At 44.2% G+C, this 24003-nt stretch overlaps 1 protein-coding gene across 1 annotated transcript; it reads right to left on the bottom strand.

Moving 5' to 3' along the window:
* Nucleotides 1-267: 267 nt before the first annotated feature.
* Nucleotides 268-20443, bottom strand: LOC137904061 (polycystin-1-like protein 1). Its single transcript, XM_068748226.1, is given in 52 exon segments — nt 268-1020; nt 1219-1451; nt 1730-1891; nt 1978-2154; nt 2546-2680; nt 2837-2977; nt 3280-3384; nt 3511-3745; nt 3890-4062; nt 4508-4568; nt 4693-4812; nt 4900-5016; nt 5109-5467; nt 5560-5644; nt 5745-6163; nt 6466-6639; nt 6742-6915; nt 6998-7126; nt 7210-7309; nt 7434-7540; nt 8794-9001; nt 9177-9260; nt 9357-9555; nt 9862-9962; nt 10099-10250; nt 10343-10453; nt 10533-10790; nt 10880-11029; nt 11084-11233; nt 11313-11369; nt 11474-11666; nt 11981-12107; nt 12188-12308; nt 12508-12650; nt 12894-12971; nt 13061-13240; nt 13316-13387; nt 13800-13988; nt 14240-14302; nt 14422-14553; nt 14631-14794; nt 14893-15096; nt 15172-15353; nt 15468-15671; nt 15769-15901; nt 16176-16415; nt 16678-16843; nt 17270-17468; nt 18214-18428; nt 18519-18671; nt 19454-19635; nt 20247-20443. Coding segments are annotated over 52 exon segments (8517 nt in total). The 3' UTR covers nt 268-716.
* Between the last annotated feature and the right edge of the window lie 3560 nt (nt 20444-24003).

Here is a 24003-nt window from a genome sequence, read left to right as displayed (position 1 = left end):
TGTTTATAGTCTATACTTTTTCATTTTATGCAATGAACCAACAATAATTATTTGTCATAATTTTCTTTCAACCTCAAGATCATGGTAAATATTTAGAGAGTATCTTCAGCAATTATAGAAAATAATAAAAACCTATTAAGAAGTAATGTTTTTAACCTAATATTTTCTTCAACAAATAATACTTTACTAAAGAGAAATGTGTTAATTTGATGTTCAAATCATATATATATATATATTTATAAAATAATTGTATTGTAATGTGGAATGATGGGCTTAGTTTATTCTAACTGATCTATTTATTATTGCGCTATGGTAGAAATGACATTTCACTCACACCCGTCTTATATCCGTTTCCTCTGTCAGGTCATGTCATGACTGGAGACTACTCCAGCCTGTACGGTTCATCTCAGGGCGACACGCATAGAAACACAGCAACTCAAAAGTCAATGCCGAATGTATTTTTACTCATTACATTACAAAGACATGTGCTGTGTGTCCCTTTCAGCCATTGATATTCTGTACATCAATTTATCATCTCAACAAGTTAACAAACTCCTGAGTTTGTACAATAACTGTTTTTTATTTGTATAGAAGTACTACTAATCTAAGAAAATGAAATAAGATCTATTAGTATAACTAAACATGACAGAAAAGCATCTTGTTTTTCTACCTACATGTGGCTACAAGTGTCCAGAGCTGTGATCTCCACAAAGACTCTACTGTTTATCTGACTCGACACTGAAATTGTCCGTATGGACCAGAACCTCCACCACCACCTCAGAGTGTTTGGCCTGACTTTTATCTAACTTGAAATGGTCATTTGTTTTAGCCCATTGGTCAAGCCGCTTCTCCGGACCATCTTCTGTCCAAACTGTAATGAGGCATGCTGACTTTGGGAGGGACAGGCGGTCCTGTGTCTTCAAATCGGACTGGAACTCTGATGCCACCACAATGTCTAGCAGGGAGGAATCGTGTTCCCGGCGGCCTTTCTGCCGCAGGACCTCTGGTTCAGATTTGTGCCTGGTAATGTAGAGTCATGCAGAATAATTTTATCATTTTGTAATTTGCATTTCAGTATTTGATCTGCAGCCTAAGTAGATGCCTGAGAAATGTTCTTACTGGCTCAGGTGACATGAAGGAAGGACGTCTCCATGGTCACTGGCATGTGTGCGATCATTCGATTCTTGTGCCATTTCTGTTCTGACAAAGTCCTATGACAGAGCGATGCAAATGTGTGTCTGTGTCCTTGTTTTCTGCATATTCGGAATGAAACAAAAACCCGTCTGTACCTCCACGTTGGACGGCTCCTCTATGGGAGTTGCGACAGAACGGTGGTGAGCTTTGGGAGGAAGAGTGTGGTGCAGACTGTCCGAGAGGGCATTTAGTCTGAACAAGAGTTCGTCCATTAAGTTTTCAAACTCCTCAAGGTAATAAGTCTGGAAAAACAAAAGCCAAAGTCATTTACTCCTAAATGTAATTTATTTATACAGTTTGAGAATTGAATGGGCTGCAAACAGAGGCAGGAAGCTTTATGATGAATGTTATAACGTTAAACAGACACTAGCATCGTCCATAGCATAGGATTGTAAATGGATTGGTTACTCCAAGGTAATCCGTCAGTAGCAAACAGACATTTAAAAGCTACACAACAACTTCATCAGTTCATGAAATACGCTTTTTAATAAAAGATCTTAGTTGTTGTTTATGAATTAAGGAACGTTTTGTTCACCTTCCCTTCCACGTGGTTCTCAAGCCCTGCTTTTTTACGCTGCCAGGTGAAGACAGACACCGTCCGCCCGACGTAGCCAATAAACTGCGTGACTGTGAAAGCATTCCTCCGTCTCTGTGTTCTTTTCACACCTCTGACCAAAGAGGAGGCCACACCTATAACCTACAAAAAAAACCACGACTGTTGGCACACAGATCTGGACGCGGTTAAAAAGAAAGAAAAACCCCACCTTTAACTGAGATACGTACCACTGCTGTCCACAGCATAGTGGAGGACAGATGGAGGACTCCACTATAAAGGACATCACTCCACGAAGAGTGGGGGCCGCGCTCCGCCGTGGGACCCTGAAGGGAGCGGGAGGAGCTTCGTGCAATCAGGAGGTTTCTCATACAGGACATCGCCGCCACCAAGACAAGACCTGATATCTAACAGAAGAGCAAACACACGAGAGAAGGAGATCGTTTGCACGTGCGCAGTGAGCTAGTGCTTCGTTTCGCACCAAATGGCCACTTTAACTCCACCATCTTGAAATTGTAGTGAGAAATGCAAACGCAAAGGGGCTTTAGCCATTTGATTTAAGGCGAAAAACAGCTGTTAATACAATTGCATTAATTTATGCAATTTATGCATTATTATTGCATAACACAAGAGATTATTAAAGACATTCCGATAATAATGTGCTGTAATCAAGAAGGCTTGTAAAGCATGTATGCTGAATGCTACATTCAAATTTGAGTTGGATGCAGGTGTGGGGAAAAAAGGAATACGTGATCATTTCTCCTGCCGCCTGACGGTGTTGTTACACGATGCGTTTACCGTTGGCCAGAGAAGGCCGGAGAGAGAGGAGGTGAGGAGTGAAGCGGCGGCGGCCATCGTCCTGTTTACCCTCAACGTGGCAACAGACCTTACGGTGAAGAGGAAGAGCAGGACGCCACGCAGAGTACGGATATACTGCAGACACAAAAGACATCTTTATCCACATGGTGATATCCTAAAAGCTCACATCGCCATCCCAGCAGGACCGCTCTGGTTCAATACGGGCTTTCGTTATTTACTGAATGAAAGTGTGTTAAAAAGAACCAGTAAATATTCGTTTCCTTCTCTCACTTGCTCCCATGTCGCCAGGAGGCTGACGTCGACACTTCCTCCATGACTTCGACTCTGCAGCAGCTCCGCGAGCGTCACCGTCATGCTGGAGTGATAGATGCAACAAACGCAGTACGCTGAGGATGCTGTGAGCAAACTGGCCTACAAGAGAGAGAGAGAGAGAGAGGTGTGTTCCCACAGCAGTAACGAATGATCATGCACAGTTTGCTCTGTGTGCTTTGACCCTCAATACTTTACAAGAGCCACGGGTTACTTTGGCCTTTCAATCAGGACATTGTGACCTTATTTGTGTGTGTGAGTGTGTGAGTGTGTGAGTGTGTGAGTGTGTGAGTGTGTGAGTGTGTGAGTGTGTGAGTGTGTGAGTGTGTGAGCATGCTTTTTTTTGTGTGTGTTCCGTGTATGGAAGACATATTCGTTTGGCTACGTGTGTGTGTTGGACTCACTTCCAGCCAGCTGCAGGGTGTCCTCCAGTATCCCACCAGCCCTTGCTGCACAGCAGTGCACACTTGATCACAGAGTTGCAGCAGAGATAAAAGAAGGAAGAGGAGCTGTAGAATCATTGAATGTGTTATTGAATTATTTCAGTTATAAATAAGATGAAAGAGAATCCTTATTTTGTCCATAGATCCATGACTTTTAAGATATATTTCTTTTACATTTTTGGAATGTTTTACCTGGCAAACCATAACAAGGTAGCCCCACACGCCAGGAATGTGATGCACCCTAACTGACTGGACTCTGGCAGAAGACATCAGGACGCCGGTGAAGTGTTGTTCAGTTAGCATGGTCACACTGGTGAACAAGCCGGGGGCCGGGCTGAACAAAGTTAGCTGGACCGCCACAGCCACCGTCTGGCGGCACAGCCAACCACCCGAATGCAGGCGCCTCAGCTTGGATGCTGCATCAGCCCTGCAGGAGTGGAGATCATGGTTGGGTGATATTTGAGACATTATGGTTGTTAACTTGTTACCAATGGAAACCATTCCAGCAGAGATCAAATTTGGAAAAATGCACCTATAATGTCCATCATGTGGGCATCTGTATGCTTCTCACTTTGTGTGGCCAAAGCCGGTCGTAGCACTTGGTCCTAAGTAGCAGTCCAGGAGACCACATGTCTTTGGATGTGCTGCCAATGAAGCTAAGACATCGGATTGTGGATGAGGGAATGCTCTGCTCCCGGACAAAAACAAGCGAAGACCTTCTGGTAAAAGTGCCGCACTAGAGAGCTGAAAAAGAAATCATAAATCAAGATAGATTTGCAGCTTTGATTACATTTAATTTGAACGTACAATGCAAAAATTCAAGCATCTGTCATTATAAATAAATCTCAGATATGATCAGTTTAGATTATTGTTGCAGGATGGGTCTATAATTTGTGAAACAGCACCCTCTACAGGACAATGTAGTGAACAACACCACAGTGAGAAACGAGAATGTGATGTGATTATTAAAAGTTCAATTGTTAAAATTTAGCATCGTTTATTTTCTCTGAAAAACTATTACATTTAGTAATCTCTGTTTCAATATAGGTATGTGAAAATTTAGGACTGTGTCCTTTTCAGGCAGATTTATTTTTAAAAATACAACATTTAAAAAAACAATCCTATTTATAGGTTAAGTAATGAGTCTGTTAAGGGTAAATAAGTAATACTTATTTGTTTCTTTACTAACCCGGCCACCAGATGAGTTGGACACCTCTGTCTTCCACAGGATTGGCTCTCCAATCAAGATATAGGACTGCCGGATGAGATCAATGTTTCGATTTCATAATGCGAGCATGTAAAATAAGCTCTTTGCTTGCACGGAGACTTGCATCCATGGCCAAGGTTATTTATTCTCATATTTTCACTGAACATCACTTTACCGTAGTTGCAGCCGATGCATTTTTGTACAGTAGATTGAGGAGACTGGACTCCGCCCACTTCCACCAGTCCTCGTGTTTACGTATGGACATAAATGCATCTTCATGACCTCTGCTGAAATAAGATTTGTATTGAAAGGTTATCAGATCAAGAGAGAGAGAGAGAGAGAGAAATGACATGCACAAATGTTACTGTATAAACTCTTTCTTGATAAACTCTTTCTTGATGGCCCTGTTGAGGTGGTAATGGTCTGTGAACGAGCTCCCAAAATTTATGCACAGCATCAGGAGAAGCATGGAGAGACAGATGGACAAATCCCTGGAGGACAAGACAAAGATGATCCCTTTAAAGTTTTGATTCATATACAAACTGGTGCACACATCCAGGAAGACACACTGACAGTCACACACCTGAGGGCTTTATAGAGAAGATCATCTCTGATTTTCTTCTTATGGGTTTTCCTCAGCTCTGCTGGAGTTGGCGGGCGAACGAGACAGAGGTAACGGGCTCGATGACGGGCTCCAAGCAGCTGCCGGTCAGAGAAAAGTGACCGCAGGTTTGAAAGGATTTCAATAGAATGAAATGGAATGAAATAAACTAGAATTCAGCCAGCGATCACCTTCTCAAGGTTTGAGTATTCTGATCGACCGCCGTCATTGCGGTTCCACAGTTGTGATGTCTCCGTCTCAAACGCTCTAATACTGGAGAGAATGTGGACATCTGCTCTTTGCCTGTACCAAAATGAGACTATCACTGCTCCGGTAATAACCTGGAAAAGAAGAAGAACCTGAACTATTTTAGAATATATTTCATTTATTAATATGTAATGTTCAAATATATATTTAAAAAATAAATACATACCACAGCTGGCTGGATGAGGAAGATGCATGAGATCAGGGAGAAGAAAAAGGAGTGCGTCCATAGGAGGGCTTTACCGGTGCTGAACCTGACACACACACACACATACAGAACCGGACATATTAAGAAGTGACGGACTATTATCCATCATCACAACCTTCCATTTAATGCAGCCACACATCTAATACCTCATCCCCAGGGCTGCAGAGAGCCCCAGGCAGGAGAGAGACAACAGCAGACACAGTGTCCAGGCCAGACAGCGACTCCACCTCGGCCGTGGGCGGTGGGTGACATGGGAGGAACTGCCGTGCGTAGGCCATGCAGCCATGTGATGGCTGTCCTCCTTCTGCCTTCCTTGAGAATGTACAACTTCACCTTCATTCCATGTACTGGATAAAAGTCCCTTTCGGATTCTTAAAAGGTCGGGAGGAGCTTGATCATTGTTGCTGCCAGGAATCAGGAACACATTTTGAAGCGGCGGTCTCCTATTGTTCTCCACTGCAAGAGCATCCTCCTTTGTTATCACCCCATCAGCTGGAATTACAACTTCTTCATCTGTGTTTTTATTCTCCTCGAGCGTACTGGACACTGGCTGCAGGTCTGCGCTCTAAAATATAAAGAATAAAACACAAGATGAAGAGTCAGACATGGATGAGGAGTGTGAAAACAGAGAAAACAACAAAGTCTTGAGGTGCAACCTGAAATGTCTTCCTCCAGACTTCCTGAGCGGGCTCAGATGGAGTGTTTGTTACTGAAGGGGCGTTTTATGACGAGTCACGGAGAATCAGGAAGAATATGAGGAGCCAAGGAAAGAAATCATTTTAATTTTCCATTCCAGGAAGAAGAACAAACAATTCTGCATTCAAATCAATTTCACTCAAAAGTATAAATCTCACCTTCAGAAAGAACCTTTTCAGTTTCGTTACCCTTAACGTGTTGAAAACCTGACCCTGTCAGCTTAACGTCCCGTAAACGAAACAAGAAGGATATTATTGCTGCTACAGGCCACACCGCCAGTGCGCTTAATACTCCAGTTGTCACGGAAACAGCCGATGCATCAATGACGCCAAGATCGAATGGCAACTGAAAACACGGGAATCGGAAACAGCTGAATTTTTGATCAAATGTTGTGGAGCACTCATGTACTAAACTACAAAAAAAAAAAAAAGATTTTAAATAGCATACCAGATGATCCATCTGTGATATGATGGCCGTGTTGACACACGCGTACCCAAACAGCAGCAGCAGGATCACGCCGAGTCTCTGAGTGTGCGTGAATGCGCTGGGGCGCGGACACCTGAGCACAGATATCCACAGGTGGTAGTCTGATAGGTAGTCAGATAGCTTGAGACGCAGCATCTGCAGACATACAGGTAGACACCCGGGTCAGACGGGGCAGAGATTAGATTAGAGGACGCTTACACACGTGTGACAGCGGCACCTTAGAAAAGCAGATTCCCTGAGTGCAGACTTGCAGCCTTCGCTCCACCTGGCCATCGCCTTTGTTCACAGCCAACCAGCACTGAGCGAGAAAAAGCCAAGCACGACCCTTCGTACGCCCTCTGCTCACCTGCAGACAAAAATTACATGTATATATATATATATATATATATAGTCAACGCAGAGGAAACGGCGCATTCACAAGTCGGTTACCTCAGACACTTTCACTTGTTTGATGTACCAGATGGGGGAGGGTCCGGAGTTGTCATGCCAGATGTGGACCCCCCATAACGGGCCCAGACTCTCTGCTGCACTATTAAACCAAAGACAGGTTGCATTAAATTAAGGCTTGAAGAACGAGTGAATCAAGTTCAATCAGGACTGAAACGTAAAAGGAAGCAACATTTATCGCTTTAGTGGTGATATTTGCACTTTACCTAAATATAAAGGTGTCTTGAGAGTTCCTCCTGAACAAAGTGCATCCTGGGACCTGCAGTTCCCTTGTCTGTGAGACCCCATCTTCACCCTTGAGTGATAAGTAAACCTGGTGAAGGAAACAAATAATCAGACACATTAGTGCTGGCAGCAAACAAACAAATAACTTAATGGAGAAATGTAAAACCTGGCGGATGCAATTCTCTTTGCTACCCCCGCCCCCCCCCCCCCCCCCCCCCGCCCACACACACACACACACACACTTTGATTAAACATGTCCACAGCTTTAGAATTCAGGATGAGCTCAGGTGGAAACAAAGTGGGAACAGATCCGAAGACAAATCGCACGGCCATGATGGATGCATCGGTGTTTTATGACTTCTGCTATTGAATTAGAACGAAACGACATCATTCAGCTTTGACTTTGTGTTTTTACGTTTTATCCACAGACCATCCAAAGGTGGTGTTTTTTAGCCGCTCTTACGGATGCAGGACATTTTGGACTCTTCAGCAGTGATACCAGGCTAAAGTTCAGTAAAGCCTTCACTAACATCGCCCAGGCCTGAAACTCAACCACCTCTTCCACTGAAATATAAATGTTGTTTTTTTTATTTACACAGGGTGAAATGTGATTCTTTAAGGTTTTCCTGGTGGAACTTATCTGAGTTAAAATGATCAACCCCTTGGGCCAAGGCTTCTGTAGACAGCTCATAAAAGTCCTCCATAAAAAACATCAAGAAACAGCCTGTCATCAAACCGAAGTGAGAGGTCACCCAGCAGTAAGAAAAACGACCCTTCAGCGATCCCCTCGTCTGCAGGCATCGTCACAGCCCCGGTCAGAGGAACCTCAGATTCACCCTGTGGGACAACGACCACCCCATCCTTCTGGTATCACAACAAGAAGAGAATCGGATTTCAGCCACGCTGTCGGCTATGTTGGGGTGTCCAATGCGTTAATCCTTCAGCTGGAGGGGGGGGGGGGGGGGTGTCTACATGGTTCTCATCACAAACTACGTTCCTTCAGATGGTACTAATAACCGAACCGCCTTCAGCGGTTTCCTGCTTTTCCCTCTGCGAGTGCAGAGAGCACAAGATTTCAGAATTCCACTGCTGGAAACGGCTATAAAGCGTTCTTTGTCTGCATGTGTTTAATTGTGCGGCTTGATGTGCACAGATCATATTGAAAGGTAAAGAGGAAGAGTGTGACCATAGTGTGTGGGTTCACAGCCCAAACGCACCATGCAGTCTTCACTTTAGGACAGACAAAATGCTAAACGTAGGTGTCACTGAAAGAACATAGAATGTCAAAGCATGTCGTTTGATACGGACATTCAAATGAAGATGGCACGATCGATCCTGTACCTTTGCACTCATGCAGGCTGCAGAGCAGGGACCGGTGTGGGTCGTAACTGCGTACAGATACGGGTCGTGCGGGGAGTTATCGGAAAGGTAGTGGACTCTCCGATTCTCCTCAGAGATGAGATCTGCTCTCCTGCATGCCACCAAACCCGGGATGCACAGGCACAAGCACAGCACCAACACACACAGCACTGTCGGATCACTGGAGACGCTGGGACGGCAGAGAATCAACGTGATTTACAGAAATGGTCACTCAATGATTGTAACGCTACCTGGACAGCGATTGTGAAGCGGACTGAATTTCTGCTATACAGTTTTTAGAGTAACAGGGAGATTTGATTTGATCCGATGACATGCATCTTTCAAGTCTCACGAGGAGGGTTCACCTGAGAAACGGGTCCAGGCTGGTTGTGTCATGGCGGCTCTGGATCCGCTGCTGCACCACAGTTACTGGCCTCAAGTGGCGACAACTGAGACAAGCCAGACGAGCCAGAAGTCACCATCACCGTGTCGGGTTCTGTCTTCCGTGTGTGGAAGTGGGTATTAGCATTTGATCGATGCCTTACCTGCAGCTGACAGCAGCAGTAGCGTCTTCTTGCCACGTCCTACAGCCGTGATGTGTCCAGGTCCCTCGGTGACCATCCCAGGACAGACACAAGCTGCTGTCCACCGTGAGCCTGTAGCTGACCCGTTCACTCGCGTACTTACGTCTGGGCGCCTTCTCAAAATCAGCGTGCAACAGGGCAAGGTGACCAACCCCCGGAGCTACAATAAAAACAATTACGATTTTAATCCAGTGTTTCAAAATACGTAAATTGTTGAACGCACTTTGATAAATGTTGAACAAATATTATCTTCTCATTTATATTCTAATCATATTAGCAAAATAGGTTCGTATCAACGTCTGCGTTACCGTTTTGTAGGAACTTTATTGAAGCGGTCAGGTTGAGTTTGAGTCGACTGATAGATGATAGATAAATTAACAGATGGACAGACTTGGAAGGAGGGGGTGGGGGTGGGGGTGGGGGGGGCAGGGCTGCTCACCGATCGATGGATTAAAGCATTTCTTACCATGCAGGTAGGATGAGGGCAGAATGAATTGTGTGGCGTTGCCCTCCCAATAGTAGATCCTGCGTAGATGGTGCATCCCGGGGGTCGGCCTCTCGAACATCCTACCAGAACGGAGACACTTATTTTAGTTTTGTATGACGTTCTCTTCCTCACTATTCATAAAGTCATTGAAATTATTGTGTTGTGTTATTGCCTAGTTCAAACTAGTAGCTGATATAAAGGGAATTAAAAATGTACCTGAAGAGCAGCATGATGGGAAACACCTTCTTGAGCGGCGGCGTGAAAGCTATACTCAGCTTGACGGCCTGCTGCAAGTGCTCCTGGGTAATGTTGAAACTGTGGTAGTTGACCTGGCTGCAGTGGAGGATGTACTCGTGCACAGAGCTGGTCTGCAGAATGGAAGTGATCATGTGTTTGCGTGCTTTCATTCAAGATGGCGTTCTGCTGCAGTGATGGCAAGAATGGAGAAATGCCGGCGTACGCTTCTTGCTGGTCGCAGGTTGAATTGTACGGGCTGAACGAGTGAGCGGACAGGGATCTTTCTCCTGGTGCTGCACTCGTACAGACTCAAGTCGACTACTGGGCCAGGCAGCTGGACATCAGTGGAGGAAAGTGAGAGTGATTCCTTTGCCATTGCATCGCCGAGCGGCATCGTGTCACGCCGGTCTCACCCTCCGATGGTCGTGGGCCCAGGTATAAGGTGAGTGGGTGAGCTCAGTCAGCAGGCCAAGGGCGCACGATCGGTGCGGCCTGCCGTCAGTCGCGCTGCCGTGACGATCAAACAGCAGCTGGAACAAAGACGCTGTCGTGTAGACGCTGGTCGATCCACTGGTGATGACAGTGGAGGTTTGGTTTTGGTACGCAGCGTATAAGGTGATGAACCCGGTGCTGACCACGTGCTCTTTGGCCTCGTGAAACGAGGCGTACTTCTGGAAAACAATAGGATGTGGGATAAATGAAATGAGCGTGCACGTTTAGGAGTAGCTATGCAGCAGAGCGTCCGTTTGCATTCGCTCACCAGGATCAGATCTGCAGCGGTCTGCAGAATATCAGCCACAAGCAGAACCATCTGATTTGCTGTATTGGACCCTCCTCTAGTGAAGTGAACTCCACTCGATGACTCTGGTATGCAGCCATTAGAAGGTTTTAGAGCCTTTCCCGCGTTTTCCTCGTGTGAGGTCGATTTTAATTCCCGCTTAAAATCAAACGCTTCGAGTGTGACGGCAGCTTGCAGGCTGTATGACAGCAGAGCAACCAGGGTGTCGAGCGCCTCCTGGTCCGGATCGTAAAGGACTGGATCACTGGACTTTGAAAACCGATCTGAGATGACCTGAACATGACGAGTCACTTGTCCTGCGCTCACTAATGACACCTAAAAGAGTGAAGGAAATATGTCAAATAACTTCCAGCATCAAATATATCTTTAGATAGTGAGACAAAGTTCTACCTACCTGATTTGTAACTTGTAAAAGACTTCTGAGGAGACAGATGCTGTCCAGCATGGACGCCTAGGATTAAATGACATGCTATCAAAACGCCGTAACTGAAAGGTTTACATGTCATTTGAATGCAAACAGAAAAAGAGATATTGCAAGTTATTGTTAAAACGTACTTGTTCTCTGCTCTCAAGCGCACACATTGTGCAAATGAGTGCGTTGCGTGTGAGTCTTTGCGCGCGTGTGTCGGCTTTGGTGTCCACGCTGAGTCTGTTCAGGATGCTGGAGAGGAGACTGACGTAGTTACGGACCTCCACATCATTCCCGAGCTGCACCAGAGCCGACAGGTTCTTCAAACCTGACTCCGAACTGGAGACAGAGACGTCCCAATGACACACCAGCGTAATGTAGGAACAGCAATAGGGTCATTTGAATACAACTCCAAAAACAGCCACTTTAATTAATGCTGCATTAGGTACACACTTGCATTTATTAGCTATATAAAAGGCAATATATTTAAATAGCAAATATCTTACTAGGAACATCTTATTATAAAGGTTTTAAGTGAATTCAGGCTTGTAAATCTCAACAGTGTCTGTCAGGAAATAATATACATGATCTAAACACAACAAGTAGAGAATCAAAATAGCAACTTTACTACAACTCTGATGTGAAATTCTTACAGCTCCAGATCAGGATCACGAGAAGAAGACGTGTCTCTGAAGAAGCTTGGTTGGACTTGGACGCTGACGGGACAGGGTTTAGTGGTCGTCCCATACACGCTGCTTCTGATCGTGGAGTAAACAGTTACTACGGAAACAAAAACAAAAAAAAACACTCAATAAATGATCCATCCACGCATGTGTGTGTGTGTGTGTGTGTGTATTCACCTTTATGGTCATCAGTGGGGTCACCAGCTGGAAGGCTAAAGTAGTACTGGAAGTCTCTCCCCTGATAAAGAATCCTGGGAGATCCGTCTCCCACGCGGATGCTGTACTCGAACAGCAAATCCTGCATCACACACACACGCACACACACACACACACACACAGAATTATCAACAATACAATAAATGCGGGTATCCTTTAAGACAACAAATACCGGTACATAACATTTTACTTTTCTACTTGTATCACAAAAAATACTTGGAATTTCGTCCCTTTATGTCTGAGTATCCATGTTTGTCCCAACCATGCGGGACAGGAGATACCTCTTTCCCTGAAGAGCAGAAGATGCTGAAGTGTGTGTATAACTCGCTTCCTGTCGTCGGTTGCACCTGACACATCATGCCCTTTGGAACAGGGTCGGTTTTCAAGAACAACTGAGTCCGACCAAGAAGACCGTTGTGAGATTCTGTGTTAAACAGGAAAACCAAACAGTCGGATTAGTATCTCGATCCATCAGTTAGACGTGTCCCATCTCAGAGGCGTGATGAGAGACAATCGCATGGAGCTTCTCTGGTTCATAAACACTCCTGGAAAAACCCTGCTCTCGGATTTCTGTACAGAATTTATCGTTCCGTTACAAGTTCCTGTTTGTTTATCATTCCATGGCTCGGTGCTGATAATGCGTTACATGTCGTCCAGTGAAGCTGACCTGCTCTGACTTCTAGCATGTATCTGCTGCCAGACTTCAGACTGTTGGGTTTGAAGCTGAACGAAGGGGAGGAAATTCCTGAAAAGAATCAGAGGGAGTCGTCAGTGAATATTGAAATGAATGAATAATAGGAGGGAATGTTTGTCTGAGCTTCGTGAAGAATGTACCTCCATAGGTGTAGGACTCAAAAAGGCCCGGGTCTACCAGGTCGCGAGATAAATGGAGCAGAATCGGCTCCTGGGTCACCACAGACGGCCTAGAATCTACCAGATTGCTCCCCTCGTCTCCCTCTGAAGCTGGGCTGAAGACTGAGTCATCTATTGGCTCAAAGGCTTCACCTTCCACACCTGAGAATATTCACAGGTCAACACAGAAACTCGAGCAGTGATGATCACACACACAAAATCACACACGCCCTGTACCAATGGGTCTTCCTGCCGAAATCCCTGGGTCTCCTTCCTCTGGTCTCTTTGAGGAAATATCGTAATCCCAATCTGTAATGGAGACAGATTAACATAAAAAATAAAATACTGCGCTGAAGCACTAAAAATCCACACAAGCGTCTGTTTCTCTTTCCTCTGATCCATGTCCCATTCCTTCATAAAGTCTGAAAATGATCAAATAGTTTCTTTTGATTTGCTCAAATGACCCAAACTAAAGACTAAATTCTAGTTTCAAGCCTTGGTACATCTTTTTACAGCATTTTCTGTGTTCTCTGGATTACATGGGTGTTTGCAGACTGCTTTGATTTATGGCCCTTTCAGGTTCTCACATTCACAATAGAAGAACTTCCTCCAAGCAGAATGCATGAATCATTTCAACACCTTTGAGCTTCCTGCTCCTCCCAGCTTCACCCGGATCAAAGGTCTGATTGGCTTCACAAATTTCAGACGATTTACACCTCACCTGGCTGGTCGTCCTCCCAGACAGGAAGCTCCCAGTCAGCGGAGGAGTCCAAATCAACCGGGAATTCGCCGATAGCGTGACTCCGGCTCAAAAGGCTCGGATATAGGACGCTGCTGTTGTCAAGGGCAAGTGGCTGGTATTCAGTGGGAGGGTCAAAACCCCCCAGAGGCTGATAAAAGGGTTCCTCTCCTGGACATAAAGAGGATAAGCTGTTAAATAATTCATAAACCAACCATTTCACTGTAACTGTGACCTTGCACATTATTAGCTCTTGTTGATTCTCCCGATTGGTGTTCATGTGTTGAACGCTGACGGGCCGAACATTGTCAGCGTGGTCGATGTTACATAGTCACAAGATTAGATTCTGACTGAACTACAGAATGAAATAAGACGATTTCAAAGAGCACAGGCTGGCCGTGCGCGCGGCAGCTGAGGGTCACCTGCTGCTGCTCTTCTGACGTGGATGAGAGAAGCGACAGGTGAGGGATCAGGTTCTGTCAGCACTGTGAGAAGGAGCAAAGAGGGCGTTATTTCTCTTTTAGTGTTTCTGCAGGGGGGAAACCGCCACAGGGAAGCACCGGGGGGGGCGTTCTTATTCAACCAGTCAGACTTAATTACACACAAGCCATAGCTGACTTCTTTCCGCTATTCTTCGATGACGCTCTGCCGTCGGTCGCAGGGCTCCGAGGGGGGGTGCCGGGACCCTCCAGGATGGCTGATGGAGCAGCGATGTCCACTGTGTAACAAAATGGAACTAGAGCACAAGAAAATATGTGTAAGTGTTTTTTTCTTGCAAACATAATGAATGGAAATGTATGCCCCCCCCCCCACCTTCTGTGACAGGCTTGGAGGATGCATTGACCAGGTACAGGCTCCAGCTGTACCGGATGTATTGTGGATCAACATCACAGCCTTCACACGAGGCGCTGATGGAGAGCGACCGCTCCCAGTCCACCCGGCCTCCCCGGCACTGAGGGCAGTTCACAAACACCTTCCTGGATTGGAAAAGACATCCATATTTCTAATGCTAGGTCAATCTGATTTGCAGGCAGGTAAGCTATTCTACTTGTGACTGTGTGTCTGTAACGCTCACCCCGTCACGCCGGACGTCACTGAGAGGAAGACCTCCGATGAAGCTGAACGCCGAACGCTGCGGACGTTGAGCGCAAACTTGAACTGGTCAAAGTTGCGCTTGAGGGAACGAGCAGGAAACACCAGCACGGAGGATGAAGTGGGAACATCTTGGTGAAAGCAGGAGCTGCTGATGGAGCTGACCGGTTTGCATGTCCAGTCGAAGCTGCAGAGAGACAATTTAGAACTGGATTGTGAATTTAAAAGTCAAAAGATGAAATAAGTAGAGGTGAGTCTGCACCTCAGTGGGTTCGTAGGGAAGTCTGGGTCATGGGATCGCCGTCCATCCAAGATTACCACGGTGGTGTTCCTGTTGTTGATGAAGATATTGGTGCCACCCTGGATGAAGGCCACAGGAGGACTCGGGATCACCTGCACCCTGACACTGTAGTTGCTGTACACCACAGTGCCAACAACCTGAACCTGCAGAGCAAACGACAGCTATTGGAGTCAAATTACTTCAATTCTGCAAAAGGTGCACGATCAATTCTTGGTCGCATGTCCCCGTTTAAGGCCCATGTTGCGTTCAAGGCTTACCCTCCCTATGGCAGTGTAGGTGTCATAGTGCAAATGGTGGCTGGGCAATAGGAGGCTCTGTTTGTTTGTGTCTATTGGAGGCAAAGGGAAGACTCTTCCGGCAGAGTCGAACAAGGTCCAGGTGTAGGAAAGCCCCCCTGAACCATCGCAGTCGACTTCAGACTCATAGGTCACCCCCAGACGGACAGGCTCGTGTCTCCGCACCTTAAAGAGAGGATTCCGAAATGTTCTTTAAATGATTTGGCAACCACGCTACATTCACGTTACGGTTCAGGCCAACAGCCCAGCTGGTAAAATGTACCTGTAGTTTGAGAGGCCCCATGTTTTTGACTGGTGGGGGGCGACAAGGCCGGTCCACGACAAAGATGTGACTGCTTAGAGAGGCGGCGCTGACCCGATTAGACACGGTGACCGTTACTCTGAACTCTCCCGTTCTGCAGAGAGTAAAGCACACACACGTTTAATAATAAGCACAGGTGAGGCAGGAAAAAATCAGATTTGATGTTGCACAAAATTGTTTCTCAGCTAATATTCCTTTTTTCACATACATAAATGAAAAACAAAATAATAATCAAGAAGGATCTTTCAAATTAATTTTATTAAAGACCAATGCGGTCATCCATTTTTATTTTTATTTTATAACGAGTAATTGAAGATGGAGCAACTGAAGGGAACCCAAACAGATGCAGAGAGAGAGAGAGAGTCCACCTGTGGAAGACGTGCCGCTCTGTGCTCTGCCCCTGCTCGGATGAGCCGTCTCCAAAGCCCCACAGGAAGCTGACGTCAGTCCCCTCGTTGACCCGGCAACTAAAAGTTACCGTCCGATTGAGTACGACCGACGGCTGGTGGTGAAGCCTGTTGAGTCTCACCGCTCTCTGGACCACCAGCGGAAACGCGTCAGACGTCCGGGAGCGCTGGTTTCTCGACATGACCGCGACCACGTCATACCTGCAGCGAGGACAAGGAGCAGACGCCATTCAAGTTCTGTATCTCAAGGTCATCCACGCATTTTTATTGGTCAAAACGGCAGCAAACAATGATGTGTCAGACTTTTTGAATCATAAAACTGAAGCTCTCCTCAAACATCGCCGCGTTTAGTTGCCGTCTTCATCTGGGAGATTATTCATTCATTATTCAGTGACAGAGTAACTGCGTCTGGATTAATGAAGCCCCTCCATTATATTTTGAATATTTAATCTGTGTTTCATGCCTTCCAGGTTTGTGGTATATTTTGGTGACGCTCCTTGAAGTGGTTCTGGCTGATCTCGAGTCCCCAAAGTGCCAGAGGAACTCCACCGGGTCCGGCGCTTCGGTCACAGCCAGGAAAGTCACATCGCTATTTGTGGGATATGCTTGCTTTGGTGCATAAATCTGCACTGTTAGGGGGACAAGAAAATGTATTCAACAAATGTGTTTCGACAGAGATTAGAGATGCAATTGGAGACATTTTCAATAAAATGAAATTGTTCAAAAGTTTTATGTTCTCAGTCGGTGTTGGATTGACATCCTCGCCATCGTCACTCTGACTGGTGGGGTGGATTAACTCTATCTTGTGGTGACAACTTCCTGTTCCCCTGAACACCACCCCCCCCCCCCCGTTCTGAGAAGACGCTCGATTCAGCCGCAGCTGTGTCTGTGTGGTCAAAAATCTAATTTACTGTTCCTGTTCATCTGACCCAGTAGCTAAATCAAACTCTATTCAAACACACCGGGAACCTTGAACACCAGCTGGTTGGATTAAAGGCTTTTAGTGTCACTGTAGGAAGACCAACATTTGCATTCCACTCTGCAGTCCTGCTCACTGAAGTTTTCACTTTCACTCCTGAAGTCTCCTCCACCACCGTTTCTTAAAGTGACCTTTGTGTCAGCGTTCAGTGCGAGGCTGCGGATATTTATGTGCTTCATGGTGCTAAATGGTTTCACATCCATAGAAGCACTCTTACCAGATGCCAGCGGACTCCCCGATGCACCCAGTCTGAGGTCAGAAGGCTGCACAACCATCTGGAAGTGGAAATGCAGATTGGATTTTAAGCTATACATCTGGAAAATATAAAATCACTTTTATGATCAACAAGCCCAATAAAAAAAAAAGACTGAAACAAGCATGAGTTAATTCCACAAACAAGTATTAACAGCCAAAGTGTGTTATATCTCGAACCCTGTAATCCTGCTCATTAGGTTATTGAGAGGTGGACAAATTATTGCTTTTGTCCTTTACATGGGATTTAGATAAATTCTAAATATCAGCATTCTTGTCCTTCAATCAATAATAAAATTGGTGAATAAAACATTTGCTCACCACATCTATTGTTTCTTGTTTCCATTCATAGACATCTGAGGCGTTCACTGATGCCACGTGAATACCGACTGTTTCGAAGGTCCAATTCTGGAGAAATGTAAAATATGTCAACGAGCTGATGGCTTGAAAATTAACCCTGCAGTCGTCTCGATAATACTTTGTTTCTTAATTATCCTAACTCAACAATCAATGTATGATATTCATAATTACCACATGTTATTAAGATGAATAAAAACATGTGGAAAATCCAACATGTAAAAGCAAAAAAACATGAATGAAAATCGTGACTTATATGAGACGTACTGCATGTTCAACACTTTAACACCACTTCCTCCTCCTGCTTACCACAGAGTTGCTCTGACAGGCAGCGCTGGGAGGGCAAATTGTCTTTGCACCCTCCACGTTTTTCCTTTTACCCTTGTGAGTGAAGCACCACGAAAACCGCACCTCCGTCCCGTCTCCTGTGTCCGCCTGCAGAGTCACGGGGTTGCCCAGGTATACGTCATCGACTGTTTCAAGGCTGGAGTCTTTCAGCAGGGAAGGGATGCAGGGGGGGACACCCAGGGGGCCGTGAAGCACGGAGATCGCCAGGCTGGGCGGAGAGGGCTCTGTGACCGAGAGGTGGAGGGTGGAGGACAATGAGGAGAGGGGGGATGGAGACACTAAACAAAAGACAAGGGTGAGGGAGTAATTCTTACTTTTACTCTCCTTTTGCATTGTTTAAAAAACTGTACTTGTTCTGTTTGATTTACTAAGCTCAACTCTCCCTGGCGATTTTAGCATCCAATCAGACGACACGCTGAAGGAGCTGTCATCCACAACGCTGACATGATGTGAACTTTGACCTTTATGGGTCATTTCCTGAATCTGAATAGTGACGTAAGCAAAGTCCAGTCCTCCTAGAACTGGAATCCCAAAAAATCACACAGGTTGAAAATGTGCAAATACAAAAATATAACATGTGTGTAATGTGTAAACATAAGTCAAATGTCAGAATGTTTAAATACATTTTTAAACACTAAAACTAAATCTGAAATAAATAACTTTTGGCTCAACATTATCATTATTTTAGAATTAAATGATTTAAAACCATGTGATAAACTGTTATTCATAATTATTGTAAGATATTTTATATTATTTATAGATCGATAGATATGGATAGAAATAACTTAAATAAGTGTATAGCACATGCTTTCAACTGCAACAAACAAGTTAATGTAGTTTATTTGTTTTAACTCAAAGGTGTATGAGAATGCTTTTTCTTGGGGGGGGGGGTTAATTATTTTATTTTTCCAAGGACCTACACAATATTTGAACTATTTGGACTCAATACGATTTGAAATGTTTGAAAAAATAAATACTGTTTGCAGAAATGCTCTGTCAAAGATGTTGTGTACAGTTACGGCCGCCGTGTGTAAAGATAGATGAATATACTCTGATAGTATTACTATTTGTGATTGTAAATTACATTATATAACAAATGCCATTATAGATATTCAAAATAAATATTTTACAAAGTGACACCCATTAAAGTGAAAGTAATTAATATAAAACTATCAGGAAAAGTCAAGGTGGGGATAGTAAATGTTGGCTATACATCTTCACATGTCTGCAAAAAGAGTGAAACCTTCCCAATGAAGCAAACTTCTTATTTAGAAGCCGTGAGTAAAACACAGCAGCGGCTGACCTGTGGGCTCGCCGGGCTCGCCGGGCCGTCCCGCCAGCTTTCCTGACAACTTCCCAACTAAACTCTCGCCAGCTCGGACTCTGCACGGAGAGTAAGACAGATGACCTCTGTGCAGAAATGGCCCATCAGTCCTGCAGAGTGCCACCTTTCCCTGTCGATCTCCAACCAGCAAGAAGAGGAAACTGGAAATAGAAGAAAAGTGAGGCGTGAAAAATATCCAGCACGCATAAAAAGAGAAGCATTTGTAACTCGCATGCACCAGTTATTCTGAATGAATTTAGAGTTATCAGTAGGAGTCGGTCTTACTTTTGCCTTTCACTTTGTCCTCTCACATCTTCTCCGCTCCCATTCACAGATGTGTCGAAACACACACTGCAGGCCAACAAACTGTGTTGCCAGTTGCCGCAGTAACAACCCTCTGAAGTCAAGGCTGCAACCTCGTCCCTGCAAAAGCAAGTCCTGAGAGTTGGTGAAAAACGTAAAAAAAAAATGATAACACAAACACATTTCCAACATGCAGAATTGTCAGCAGACATCTCTGAGTTGAGGCTTTGGAGGGGGGGGGGGCTTCAGGTATTTCAGACCAAATACACTTCTGTGTCATTTATGCATTTTAAACCTGCCTGAGAGTTTGAAAATAAATAAAAGAATATTACAGCTTCACAGATACAGCGTCCTATTTGAGGGATCAATCCTACAGAAGATTTGCGCATGTGTGACGTCATAATTGTTTACACAAATAATGGTTATTGTTGCTTTACTCTGGACATATCTATCTGAAGCCTGAACTTACCCCTCATCCAGGCAGTTTACAGAGCAGGACACCGGGTCAAGGTCACGGAGAGCCGTGGGAGAGAACAGCGCGCTGCTGGCGTTGACGCACCCGAAGAACCACCGTGAATCCTCCCGACCCGGAGAAGAAGCCGCCTCAGACGCGCAGTGGAAAAACGGGTGCAAGGAAATAAGCGTGGAGACAAACACGTTCAACATGGCTGGGAACGCGCCACGAGGACACGACAGAGCGCGTCTGATGAAGGCGCAGGAGTTTATGAGGTGCGTGGAGGAAGAGAAAACCAAGTCATGCGGACTCCATGCATACAATATAAGGTGCTACTAGTGACGTCACAAAGAGGGACTGTGTGCAAATGAGTGTGAGAGCTCTTGATTCCGGGCCGTAGTTTCCTGCGCATGTTCCCAGTAAATGCGCGTCCGGCCTTTAGTTAGATGCGACTCCTCCAAGGTCACCTCTTACTGCAGTCTCTGCTCCGATCCGCTCCTGCGCCGTCAACAATCGGTGAAACCCACAATGAACAGAGGTCATCCGTTCAGACGCACAGCGATGGACACCGGTTATCACGTTGGCGCGTTCGTATGAGTGAATGGATAAAATTCTATTTGTCTCTTTTTATTAGAAACCATCTCATTGAGGCATATTAAACAGACACACACAAAAAAAAAGCTCATCTAATATATAACATCAAGGCAATTGAATATTTCTAAACAGCAATAGAAGACGCAACAAATGACATTAATTGGATTCCGATCTGGTCCAACGAACCGTTTGAACGTCGGATCTGCGTTTCCGCGTCAACATTTGAAACATCTGGATGTTTCCATGGCAGCCACGTCTTTATTTTATTATTTCAGCATCTTTTATGTGTCACTAAACTAAATGAAACTTTATGAGCCACAATAATCAAACATTGTACAACACAGAAAGCTGCGATGGAAGACAGAAGTCTTTAGGACTTTTTTTGTTTTTAATATAATCCTCGGCATATATATATATATATTTTCCTGACAGGCAGAACAACAACGTTCTAGAATTCCCCACACGGGGTGCAGCTTCTCCCCAACAGGCGTCGTCAGCTCCAGCATGAACTCCCTCTCACTTCTGCCGCGCACAGGAGAGCTGCTGGGCTGAGCGAACCGATGAGGGTCCAGTTCGCCCTGAGAGCCTTCACGTGGAGCGTCCTCGCTCTGCAGCTAACTCAGCCGGACCACCTTAAAAAAACTCTTCCGGCTTTACAGACATCCCCTTTAAGAGAGTAAAACACTCCCCCGATGCGGCCCACAGGGGGTGCTGTCAGACCACCTGATCTTCACTGCTCCACTGCAGAAGAGGGGCTCTTGCGGGGCAAATAAAAATATTTTTTTCTCCATTTTTCATAAGGAATCGACGCATATTTGGGCGATTTCGTTTCGTCTCTCCCCTCAGAAAGCTCTGAAAAAGCCCAAACAAACATAACCCCCACCCCTTATGACCGCAGAAACATAAAACGGATATTAGGCGTTTGATTTCCAGAAATCTAAAAAAAATGTTTTATAAATCATCGATTTAATAAAGATAAAAAAAATATTTTGTGGAAATAAAATGCTCGTGGGAATGTAATCTATAATTAACAATAAATTAAAGTGGGTTTATTCCGTGAAAATTATTTTTTGCGGCATAAATAAATAAAGCGCACCCCCCTACTCCCTTCCCCCCCTCCCGCAGGAGCCCATTATAACGTCCCTGCGGGTCTCCGGATCACACAAGATAAGCAGTTTCAAAACCGTCTCTAAATATGTGACGGTGCGTAAAGCCGACCAAAAAGCTATACGAAATTCGTTAAGTGTGCGCTGCGTATGGAACGCGCGCGTGGCGATACAGTTAACGACCGATTTAGATCAACGAAATCTTCCAAAAGAATCCGGATCGGTTTCATGGCGCTGCGTAACTGAAGTCGTATGAAACAGATGCAGCGTTATGTAAGCGTCCCAATACGGGACACGAAGGGCAAACCAGTTCAGATGAATTCGATAGAGAAGGAAAGTCACCTGTCATGAAGGTTTTATTAAGCAGGGACGTTATGGATATAAATCAGCCTCGTAATTCTACTTACACGACTTTATTTGCATAATTAACGATCTTATCAGAGTGAGCGAGGAGAGAGAGAGAGAGAGAGGAAATCAATGAAGGTTCATTTTAACATAATTGTTGAAATAAAAGCAAATTAGATGTTGTTGATCGGTAATTGAGACTATTGAAGAAATATTTTTCACGTTTGCTTCTCATAAAATTAGATTAGATTGTCTATGCTGTTTGGAATTCTGGAGTAATATTGAATCCTTCCATCAACCATCATCATCATCTTCCTGATCAATAGTTTTCGAGGAATATTTTATAATTGTGATAATGGTGAACATTTATTTCTGAAACCTTTGATGAAAGAGCTTCTGAGAAACAAGCAATAAAACCAGACTCGTGTCCAATAAAAGAAACTCACAGCGAAGCAAATGCGACAACTAGCTTTTTATATTTATATACATTCATATAATTTGCTTTAAAAAATAAGTTCTGAGACATTTGAACATGGACGCATATAAACGTTTTCTTTGGGTCAAGGTGAGAAGAAACGATGAATCCTGTTGGCTGATGCGTAAATGTTTTTTGAAATCAAATACAACGGGTTTTATTTGAAGAAAGAATATTGAAGAGCGATTAAGATCGGCTGTTTCTGCCTATTTTGAGAATTTAATTCATTGAGCTTTCTTCTACAAAATACACATTTTCATCATTTTATATTTCTTTATTTGTGTATTTTTATGCAATATATAAAATAACCCAAATAAAAACTTGAAAGGAAAAATGGCTTCTTGTGACAGGCCCAGGTCCTAAATTAATGAGGCTTAAATGATAGTTAAGGGAATTTATAACCCAATAAACTATTAAGTAGACTAACAGTCGTCTCTGATGACCGTTTCCTTAAAAAATAAATAAATCCCGTTTTCTCTCGTGCTCGTTAAAGAGGCTTTAATCTGCAGCACCACGCAGGCTGTTGCGTGCATTGAACTATCTGCTTCAGGTCCTCTTCAGTGTCACGCATTAAGTAAAACAAAAAACAAAAAAGAGTTCAGGATAAAAACAATTAAATATTGTAAATAAAAGACAAATATTCATCAATTATGATTTCAGGATCATAAATAGGAAACGGGTTGCGATTATTTAAAACCATTGCACGAATGCTTTATTTGATCACACCATATCAATTAACTTATTACAGCACGAGTAGCAGCCTTATAATGAAGTCCTTAAAAAGTTAAACATCTGTATCTGTATTTTAAAGCTGCTTAATGGCGCTCTGTTGCCTGTGGGTTCAGATTACCCTCCAAACAAGATTCTGTCAGAACAAATTATTGTTGGGGATCATGCAGATCTTATTACAGTTGCATCAGCAGAAGCAGTCTCCTACACAATATATACAACTTTTGAAGAGTGGGGAATTTCACCAGATGGCTCCTGTCAAAAATAAAACAGTGAAATGACAAAACAGCAGCAAAATAACTGCTGCCACTATTAAACACTAAACTGACATTGAAGCGCTGTATAGGAGCATGTAAGTATTTATATCAATAAAATGAATATATCTGTAAGGCAACATAATAAAATGCCTATTTAAATGATTATTTTATAATCCTTAATAATTATAAACAATAAAAAATGATATAAAGTGCTAAACTGTTACACATAAATGAATGATTTTTAAGCGTCCTGGTGAAATTAGGGC

Source organism: Brachionichthys hirsutus, chromosome 14 (genome assembly GCF_040956055.1).
Source record: "Brachionichthys hirsutus isolate HB-005 chromosome 14, CSIRO-AGI_Bhir_v1, whole genome shotgun sequence".
NCBI lineage: Eukaryota > Metazoa > Chordata > Actinopteri > Lophiiformes > Brachionichthyidae > Brachionichthys > Brachionichthys hirsutus.
This window is presented reverse-complemented; position numbering and strand designations above follow the sequence as displayed.